This window comes from Ceratina calcarata, unplaced genomic scaffold (assembly GCF_001652005.2).
Source record: "Ceratina calcarata isolate Rehan_Ccalc_2016 unplaced genomic scaffold, ASM165200v1 scaffold514.2, whole genome shotgun sequence".
NCBI lineage: Eukaryota > Metazoa > Arthropoda > Insecta > Hymenoptera > Apidae > Ceratina > Ceratina calcarata.
The window spans coordinates 237170-248500 of NW_017175971.1; the positions used below are offsets into that span (position 1 = coordinate 237170).

The following is an 11331-nucleotide window of genomic DNA, read 5'->3' on the forward strand; positions in this document are numbered from 1 at the left end:
TGGGGCACTTGGAAGAATTATACTTCTGTTGATTTATTATTATACTTTTTGTGGTGTTAGTTATAAGTTGGTTGTGGTTTTCACTTTATTATTATAAAACATAAACGGAAATATAGTGCAATATAATGGCTATGAAATTTAATCCCGCTATGACAAAACCAGGGGAGGAGATCGTAATTAGTGGAATCGCTGGAAAGTTTCCGGAAAGCGATAATGTAGAAGAATTGAAGACAAATTTAATGAATAAAGTGGATCTGATTACGGATAACTCGTCAAGATATCCCATAGGTAATTAAAATTCAATTCAAATCGTAGAATAGTGACATTGAGAACTAATTGTGCTTCGAAGCAATTCCTGTGTTCTTTGCCGGTATACATTTAAATAAGAAAGAAACATTCCATATTTGGATAGATCATATGGAGGTTCAAAGCCAAGGTGGTAAAATACGCAATTTGTCGAAATTCGACGGAATGTTTTTTGGTATTCATCTCCAGCAAAGTAATGCGATGGATCCCATAGGCCGAATACTGCTCGAAACGACATATGAAGCTATAATCGACGCAGGAATAAATCCCAAAACGCTTAAGGAAACCAACACAGGTGTTATTGTAGCAGCCTGCTTCAGTGAATCAGAAGGGGGCCTTATGTTCAAAGCAGAAGCTGTAAATATGTTTTACACACTGTTCACTGCCATGCACCTAATAATCATCCAACATGTTTTGTTCCATATCTCGCCAGTTTATAAGGATGTACATGATTGAATTAAATTTCAGTTAGATAACAGATGTCGATTGACTGGACTGAGTAAATCTATGCTGGCAAATAGACTCTCCTATTTTTTTGGTTTGCGTGGCCCATCTTATACAATAGACACAGCTTGCAGTTCCAGCATGTTTGCAATAGACCAGGCTTCCAGATTAATTCAACAAGGTATATGCGATGCAGTAATTGTCGGGGGCGGCAATCTCACTCTTCTTCCCTATACATCTATGCATTTTAATAACCTTGGTAAGTAATTCATTTACGAATAATTTTTCATTGTCACCTTAAACAGGAAATGACAAACTGTGGTAAGCAATTTAAAATATTTCATTCGTCATTTTTCAAAAATCAATTGAAATAAAAAAAATGCGAATAAAGACGGCGCGGAATATTAATGTACTGTTTTATTTCACACAAGTGAATCGATTTGGCTTTTTTCTTCGTATTAGGCGTGCTGAGTAAAGACTGCAGATGCAGGAGTTTCGATTCCAAAGCTAGTGGATACGTCCGTAGCGAAGCCATAGGCACAATACTATTGCAGAAAGCAAAGAATGCGAAAAGAATTTATGCACAAGTCGTACACTCAAAGAGCAACAGTGATGGTTACAAAGAACAGGGTATTACGTTTCCTTCCTCACAAGTACAGAAAATACTCTTGACTGAAGTGTACAAGGAATGCAAAGTATCTCCCCATGAATTGTCCTACCTGGAAGGTCATGCTACCGGAACTGTCGTGGGCGACCCTGAGGAATTAAACGCGATAGATCAAGTATTTTGTCAGGGCAGAAGTACACCCCTCAAAATTGGTTCTGTTAAGTCGAATATGGGTCACACAGAAGCTGCCAGTGGTCTTTGTTCTGTGATTAAGGTAGTAACCGTAATGTTTTAAAAGATATCTTCCTCAATAAAATGTAATTGACGATTGCATATAAATTTTAAGGTCATTATTGCGATGGAAAGCGGTTTAATTCCACCAAATTTGCATTTTACAAGTCCAACGAAGGGTGTGAAATGTTTCGAGGAAGGAAAACTTCAAGTAATTACGGAACCAACTCCATGGGAGGGTGGCTACGTAGGGATAAGCTCATTCGGTTTCGGTGGCTCAAATGCTCACGTTTTGCTGAAATCGTTCACGAAGGAGAAAGTGAACAATGGAGCACCTTCTGATGATTTGCCTCGATTGGTAGCAGTATCTGGTCGCACAGAAGAAGCAGTGAAAACACTTCTCGACTATGTGGAAAGTATTCCAGTGGACGTAGAATATATCCGACTTTTACACGATATACATAACGAGGAAATATCGGGACATTTGTTCAGAGGCTATACACTCGTTAATTCCACATCAGGAAGACCAATCAAAGAGATCCAACAATATCCTGGCGTGAAAAGGCCAATTTGGTTTGTCTTTTCTGGAATGGGCTCCCAGTGGCCTGGCATGGGTACTTATACGGAAATATTTAATGTCACTTACGCAGACAACCAGCAGGGAGAAGATTTATATAATTCTAATTTCGTTTCACAATCCAATAGGCGAGGCATTGATGAAGTTCCCAATTTTCTATAAAGCTATTCAAAAGTGCGATGCAGTGTTGAAGCCGCACGGTGTGGATATCTTCGATATTCTTACTAACAAGGATAAGAAGACTTTCGATAATATCTTAAATTCGTTCGTTGGGATCGCCGCAGTCCAAGTAAAATACTTATAAAGCCTGTAAAATTTGCTATTATGCTTAGTCGTATTCTACTAGAACTGAAAATATTCCTTCAGATCGGTCTTGTTGATCTGTTAACATCCGTGGGCATCGAACCGGATAATATAATCGGGCACTCTGTCGGAGAACTCGGTTGCGCATACGCTGATGGATGTTTTACGGCTGAACAAATGGTGCTCGCAGCATATTCTAGGGGTTTAGCATCCATAGAAACTAAAATGATTCGAGGTTCTATGGCTGCAGTTGGTCTTGGATACAAGGAAATAAAGGACATGTGTCCACCTGATATAGAAGTTGCTTGTCACAACAGCTCTCAGAGCTCCACTATAAGTGGACCAGCTGAATCAATGAAGAAGTTCGTTGCAGAATTAACGGTTTGTCCCTCCACTGTACTTCATTTATCTTTAACAATCATTTCTATGAACTCCTAATTATTGTAGGCGAAAAATATCTTCGCCAGAGAAGTGGCGTGCAGCAACATTGCATATCATAGTCGATATATTGCCGAGGCGGGAACAAAATTGTTGGCATATTTGAAAAAAGTGATTCCCGAACCAAAACGCAGGAGCTCCAAATGGTTGAGCAGTTCTGTACCTCAGACTGAGTGGTCTAAAGAATCTGCCAAATACTCATCCGCTGAGTATCATACAAATAACTTGTTGAACTCGGTATTATTCGAGGAAACTGCTGCAATGATCCCGTCTGACGCGATAGCTATAGAAATCGCGCCCCATGGACTTCTACAGGCGATCGTGAAAAGATCGCTGGGTCCTAACGTAGTAAACGTACCGCTAACTCTGAGAGGATACAACGACAATGCAGAATACTTTTTACAAGCCCTTGGAAAATTATACAATGCTGGTTTGCAACCACAATTGGCGAATCTTTATCCATACGTAGAATTTCCGGTTAGTCGTGGTACTCCCATGATCTCGCCCTACGTTAGGTGAGTACATACGTACGCATTATATAATGTATTGCGTACAAAATAAACTTGCAGCAATACTAAATAGAAATGCTTTGTATTAGATGGGAGCACTCTGAAGATTTATTTGTATTAAAACTTGGCTCAAGCGAGAACATAACAACGGCAGAAAGGAATGTTGAAATAGTAATTTCAAACAACGATTTTAAGTATATGGCTCATCACGTAATTGATGGAAGAAACTTGCTTCCAGCCACGGGATACTTGGTTCTGGTCTGGGAAACATTTAGTATGATACAAGGAAAGCTTATGAATGAATTATCAGTGATTTTCGAAGATGTGAAGTTTGAACGTGCAACTAACATTTCTTCGCCAGTTTTCTTATCAATCATGATCCATAGAGGTACGTTCTTCTTCAACGTGTATAATTTTTCATGAAGATTCACTACATGCTCTGCGCACTAATTACCCCAGGTTCCGGGAAATTCGAGATATCAGAAGCATCTACTACTGTTGTGAGGGGGTCGATCCGTGAAATGTCGAATACCTCGAAAGATATGATTGATGTTAAATACTTGAAACCAATCGAAGATGATGAACCACTCACTAACAAAGATATATACAAGGAACTGAAACTTCGTGGATACGAATATACTGAAATATTCTGTAGCTTGAAAAGTGCATCCATCAGGGGAACCAGAGGACGTATTGCTTGGTACGAAAATTGGGCTGCATTTATGGATAACATGTTGACGTGAAAGCTCACAGTAAAATAATTCAACGTCTCACCGAAGATAGTAAAGGTAATAATATAATAACAGTTATAATATAATAATATAATAATAGTAAAGATAATAAATGTAATGTAACGCAGTACAGTAAAAATATACACTAAAGGCAAATACAAAACACGATAACATAATTCTAATTACAGAAATTCCAGTATCTGTGTACAAAGATTACAATGCTGTAATATCCGGAGGAATTCAAATGCGCGGAATAAAGGCTAATAGTATTCAACGACGAAAACCAATGGCTGAGCCAGTTTTGGAAGAATACAAGTTCGTCGCTAACCGTGATAACGCGCAAACATCCTTAGCAGACATGATAATATTATCCACCCAACTAGCGTTAGAAAGTCACATAACAACTACTCCAAAGATTCTTGAAGTAATTCATGAAGAAGAGAAGGTTCCAATTGCAGAAACTCTTACCCCTATTTTCATGAAAGTCCTAAGTAATTTACCAATGGTTCGCCCAAATTTGATTCTATGTGCAAAAGCGAGTCGAAGAGAAGAATTATTACTTCCTGAGGATATTACGGTAATTGAAGACAATAAATTGCCGGAAGATGCGAGTGTCTTCATGGCAGCTGCATGCGATATTATAAGCAGCAAAAGGTCAGACATTCTAGAGCAGCTAATACACGCAACAGAAGATAAGGGATTTATTCTCCTTCAAGAGAGCGGTATTAATAAAGATACATTTCCCTTCCTTAAATCATGCGGGCTGAACATCGTTTTAGAGAAAAGTCTCAATAAGCAGACTTTACTGCTTCTGAAGAAAGAAGAGAAGCCACCTCAGAAAACAGAGGTAGTGCACGTAAACAATAATGAATTCAGTTGGATTGAAAAGGTGAAAATGATTATGAAGAACGAGAAAGATAAAAAAACTAATGAAACAACAAGACTGGTGCTAGTTGCCGAAGGAGATATGGAGAATGGTTTATTAGGTATGGTCAAATGTTTGAGAAGAGAACCTAATGGTGAAATTGTCAAGGCTGTAATAATTCAAGATAAGAATGCACCAAAGTTTTCATTAAACGATCCATTTTACTCTGAACAACTGGACCTAAACATTGCTTATAATGTTTTAAGACCGGGTAGAATTTGGGGTACTTACAGACACGTACCATATCCGGAAGTGAAGCCAATTCCAGTTCCACATGGATATGTCAACTTAAAAGTGGGTGTGAACGTATTATGACTAAAATCGTATATTTCTTCCCAAGATTATACACATCATATTATAGGTAAGAGGAGATTTGAGTTCCATTCAGTGGATGCAGGGTCCAATACAACCTGATGCGAAGTACGATAATATCGTGAAGGTGGTGTACGCTTCTTTGAACTTTAGAGATGTGATGCTAGCAACGGGAAAACTAATGCCAGAAGCCATAGCAAGCAAAAGAGAAAGTACAGACTGCTTAATCGGCTTCGAATTCAGCGGCATCGACTCCAATGGTCGGCGAGTAATGGGCTTTGTAGATAGCAAGTAAGATGAATTATTTACAATTGTAATTTGCTTTGTTTTTTTAATTGTCTGTCAATAAACTCATCTATTAATTTGTTATTCAGGGCTATATCGAATCTAGTCACTCCTGATAAATTAACTGTGTGGCCAGTACCAGATGAGTGGTCCCTCGAAGATGCAGCAACAATTCCGTCTGCCTACTTCACCGTACTCTACGCTTTCTTCTACTTCGGGAAATTAAAAAAAGGGGAAAAGGTACTGATCCATGCAGGAAGTGGTGCTGTAGGTCAGGCAGCGATCAACGTGGCCCTCGCAGAAGGTTGCGAGGTGTTCACTACAGTGGGCACGCCCGAAAAACGCAAGTTCATTAAGGAAACCTTCCCCAGCATAGATGATGATCATATAGGAAACTCTCGAGATACTAGTTTTGAACAGATGGTGATGAAACAAACGCACGGAAAAGGTGTCGATGTAGTTTTAAATTCTTTAGCTGAAGACAAACTCCAAGCATCTGTTAGATGCTTGGGTTACCGCGGCCGTTTCTTAGAAATTGGTAAATTCGACTTGGCGGCTAACAATAAACTAGGAATGGAGATATTTTTGAAAGAAATAAGTTTTCATGGAGTTTTACTGGATAGCATGATCGCCGGTATTTCGCCTGTTCTACAAGAAGAAATGTATAATTTTATTAATAAACAATTGAAAGATAGGGCTAAAGCTATCAAGCCGATAGTACGGAAGACCTTCCAGAAGGATCAGTTGGAAGAAGCATTCAGGTACATGGCAGCAGGAAAGCATATTGGAAAGGTAATTATTTTTATTCTTCATTTTTCCCTAACGTCATTTTTAACATCAACTGATTTGACCGTTCTTCACCGAATACTGTTATTGTTTCTTCTACAGATTGTAATTAAAATAGCAGACGAAGAGACTCCTCTAAATACTCATGTTCTTGCTTATCCTCGTTTCAACGCTATGAAAGGCAAAAGTTACGTACTTGTTGGTGGTTTAGGTGGACTTGGTCTTGAGGTTGCAGACTGGCTCGTTTTACGTGGTGCTAAGAACTTAGTAATGGTTTCCAGAAATGGAATAAAAACTGGGTATCAGAGACTGAGGACAGAAGTATGGAAATCCTATGGCGTGAAGGTTCTAATTATTTCCGACGTAGATGCTTCAAAAACGGACGATTGCGAATTCATTTTACGATCAGCAGAGAAACAGGCTCCTGTCGATGGCATCTTCAATCTGGCAGCGGTGTTGAAAGATTGTTTAATGGAAAACCAAACAGCAAAGTTGTTTGAAGAGAGCATGAAACCAAAGGCCAAAATCACTAAGAAATTGGACGATGTTTCAAGGAAAACTTGTCCAAAACTTCGATACTTCGTAGTCTTTTCTTCCCTGTCGTGTGGAAGGGGAACTGCTGGACAAACTAATTATGGTATGGGAAACGCCGTGTTGGAGAGAATTTGCGAAAGAAGAGTAGAAGAAGGCCTTCCTGGCATGGCAATTCAGTGGGGAGCTGTTGGAGATGTCGGTCTTGCAGCTGACATGTTGGAAAATAGGCAGCAATTAGAAATTGGTGGAACATTGCCCCAAAGGATATCTTCGTGTTTGGAAGAATTCGATAAATTTATGTGTCACAATAGACCAATTGTGGCTAGCATGGTAGTGGCTGAAAAACGACCGAGCGCCAGTAAGGTTAGCACCGTCCTTGAAGCGATGATGAATATAATGAGTAAGTATGCTTCGAAATCATCCATTTTAAAACCATTTATTCAAGGTTGCATATCGTATAAGCAAATTTAATCCAATATCGCAATTTTATCAGAAAAATTATTCTTTCGCATTAGATATAAAGGATCTTAAAACTGTGAGCCAGACTACTTCTTTGGCTGAACTAGGGATGGACTCCATGATGTTAGTAGAAATAAAACAAACTTTAGAGAGAGATTTCGAACTATTTCTGACACCGCAGGATATCAGAGCCCTGAATTTCGCCAAGCTTATGGCAATGTCTACCAAAGATACCAAAAAGCAAACGAAACAAACTAAGAAGAGAGTTGAAAAGACGGAAAATTTAGGTGGCATGCAAATACTGATGAGGACCATAAATGTTTCTCTATTAGATGGACAGTATTGTGTACAACTACCTGTTAAATGTGGTCAGGAAAAGAACGAAGTATTCCTTATACCCGGTATTGAAGGATCTGCTGAAATATTCACTGCTTTAGCACCGAAATTAAAATTACCTGCTACTTGTCTACAACTAGGAATAAACGATTCGGTTGAATCTATAGAAGACATGGCTGATCTCCTCATACCTGTACGTTTTCTAAGAAAAGATGATTTGTTTCATTTTGTCATTACCATCGTTATAAATAATACAATTTTTAATTTCCGTTATTTTTTAGCACATTCTAGCAAGGACCAAAGGTCGCAGAGATTTTGTGATTGTGGGATACTCATATGGATCACTAGTAGCTATAGAGTTAATAAGGAAACTGGAAGCTCGTGCGTTAGTTGGGCACCTTATATTATTAGATGGTTCTCCCGATTACATGAAAGCCATAAAGTTTGAACACTTCGTAGCTGCTTCAGAACACGAATATCAAAATAAATTTCTATCTGACGTGTTGCGCGTCGTCAGATCACCCACTTTCTTGCAGGTGAAAATCTTTCCACAATAGTAAAAGATCTTGATACATGAAAGTGAATAATTAATTTACTCGAATATTATATTTTATAGTGTAAATTAGAATTGCTGAATTGCAATGATTGGGACGAAAAATTAAACGTGACAATCAAACACATGCCTGATGAAGTACATAAAATCTATTCTCCGGATGTTCAGAAAGCAATTATTTCGTTTATATTCAAACGTCTGTGTTTGTTAGACAAATATGACCCGTCTACCACGTCACCTCTTAGTACACCTATTACATTATTGGTACCAACAAATCCAGCTACACAATTACCGGATCCAGATTATGGTCTCAGCAAGGTAACAGATTTTAAATTAATGTTTACTTATCACTGCACTGAGATTTCATACATTAAAACTATGTTCTTTCTTTAAGTTGACGCATGGAAAAGTAACAGTGCACAAGATTGAAGGAAATCACATAACGATGTTGGATAATAAAAAGGTTGTGGCTGTTATTAATGGCGAACCAATAGAGGATGAATAAATATTCAAAGAAACTCTAAGTCTGGCAAGCGGTCATACCGAGTTAGGAAGCGAAAACGTCAATTTCATAGTAATATCGTAGAAATAAGTAAAATGTCGAAAGTAAACGTGTGTTGCGAACAGTGTTTTACAAATACGTTATTAGAATATATACCTTTACTATATCTACACGTTTATGTTTGTATTGGAATATCTGACTCGTACACGAAGCATTAGTATGTTCCTTATGCATCAATATATGGCATTAAAATGCAACTTTAGTTATAATTGCTTAAAGATCAACGATTTTATCTAAGAGCATCGCTCGGCCTTGTTCATATTTATTAATTCGTGTAACGAGAATTCGTATTCGAATTCTCGTACATATGCATTGGTTTCTCGGAATTACATATGCGGGAAAGGGAACGAAAATATTCGATGTCTACGCCACTTAACGCCAAAGAAAATTTTCCTACAGAGGAAACTCCCCGCTACGAAACACAAATTATTTCTTTGCTTTGTATTGTACGGTGATTGGGGAAATCGACCGCTTCGCGGTCGGTTTAATACATTTTTAATTCCAAATTGCAATAACTTTTATTTATTTTGCGTACCCCGTTTCTCCTCTCCTCTGGACCCTGTTAGGTTCGCTCCTAACAATAATTAGTATTGAATTCTGCATTAAAATTATTTTGAATTGTGAAACGAAATAATAGCTTTCCCTGTACACACCTGGACAAAAAGATAGCACACATGTGCTATCATTAAGTTATAATGAATACAGTCAAAATCCCCGAAATTTGACGAGTGGTATATAAACAGTACCCGATAGTAATATAATATTTATAAAGAAAATAAAACGTCTCTTCTTGGTTTTTAAAATTATTAACCAAATATGTCAAATAGGGTCGGCGAAATGATAGCACATTTTCAAAATTGTCATATTTATTGTTTATTATTTATTATATGTTCACATGTACAAAGATAGAATACATTTTATGAATAGTATGTCGATCCGCTTTTATTTTCAATAATTTCTAACATTCGTTTTGAGTGGGAATGGTACAATTTTCGAACGTAATCTTGTGATATATCGTCCCACTCTTTTTTAAGGCACTTTTTTAGTTGAACAATATTTTCAAATTGCCTATTTTCATTATAGAAAGCTGCAGCAAGTTTCCCCCAACAGTTTTCAATAATATTTAAGTCAGGGGAGCTCACTGGCCAGTCCAAAACTGAAATATTTTCCGATAAAAAATACTCTTTAATGATTTTAGCGGTGTGAACTGCAGCATTGTCTTGCTGAAAGATGAAATTATCAATAGCAATATGTGCTGTATACTTGCTAATTTGCTCTCGTATCAAATTACGATACATGATAGCATTCATTCTGCCGTTAAAAAATATTAAATCGGTCTTTCCATTGTATCCAATACCTGCCTAAAGCATAATACTGCCTTCACCCAACTGAGATCGCACCTGTGTCAGTTTTTCTTTTCTCACGTCGTGATAGTAATAATTGAAGCCATAAAAGCAGCACGTAAAATGGCACGTTTTTCGCGTGCAGTAACCGCAGCAGGTTTCCCACAACTTTTTTTGTACCGTAATTGTTAACATCTTTTAATAAGTTATAGATAACTTTTTTATTTCTGTCGATAGATTTCGCAATTTTCGAAATTGAAAAATTTTATTTTCTTAATTCTAAAATTGTTTTAATCTCTCCTTCATTTAACTTTTTTCCACGTCCCATTTTTATAAGAAATATTTATAGTGTTCCAGATAACAATTCTCTACACGACTCTACGTTTACTCAACTTAAAATACAGAGAGACTAAGAAATGTAAACGAAAAGCTTACAATTAGTGTGCTATCATTTCGCCGACCGTATTTCGAAATCATTATTGATACATACAAGGGGAATAGTAAAGCTACAGTTTGTAAGTTATATATTACAACGAGGTAATGATTATATACCACTCGTCAAATTTAGAGGATTTTGACTGTATTCATTAGAACTTAATGATAGCACACATGTGCTATCTTTTTGTCCAGGTGTGTACTATATTTTTCCTATCGCATGATCTCTAATTTCAATATGCAGTATTGTTGCTTCAAATAATATGAATCAATTATTTAAATTTTCTGTGGGAAAGTTCTATTCATACTAGACACAAAGACTGCATAATAAAGAGGTGAAGTTCGTTCATATCAGAGAATTTTCCTATCACATGTCATATTCATGAAACGTATAAATTGCAAATCTCATTTATTGATTTCACTACAGGGTCGGCACGACGCAGGTTCAGCGCGTTCGCCGGAATCCGGCCTCGCGTTTTGAGAGGCTCCGCGGTCTACGAAATCTCATCACACATATTGCAGAACCCCTATATAATAGACTGAATATTGTGCGTGGAAAATGGAATCGGATAATCGATGACAACTTGCTGCACACTAACATGAGTGCAAAATTTGCAAGACATTTTTGTACTAAAAACGATTTACAAATTATTCT

At 37.4% G+C, this 11331-nt stretch overlaps 2 protein-coding genes across 4 annotated transcripts in view; one reads left to right on the top strand and one right to left on the bottom strand.

Moving 5' to 3' along the window:
* The window catches only part of LOC108628251 (rho GTPase-activating protein gacM), a 48375-nt gene that overhangs the window by 19272 nt on the left and 17772 nt on the right, over window positions 1–11331 (bottom strand). The window lies entirely within an intron of this gene.
* Window positions 7–8922, top strand: LOC108628230 (fatty acid synthase-like). Its single transcript, XM_018030000.2, is given in 18 exon segments — window positions 7–288; window positions 413–671; window positions 786–1009; window positions 1213–1631; window positions 1704–2202; window positions 2294–2454; window positions 2532–2849; window positions 2916–3421; window positions 3505–3803; window positions 3875–4245; window positions 4298–5365; window positions 5433–5674; window positions 5758–6460; window positions 6557–7388; window positions 7504–7976; window positions 8065–8319; window positions 8400–8654; window positions 8731–8922. Coding segments are annotated over 18 exon segments (7239 nt in total). The 5' UTR covers window positions 7–125.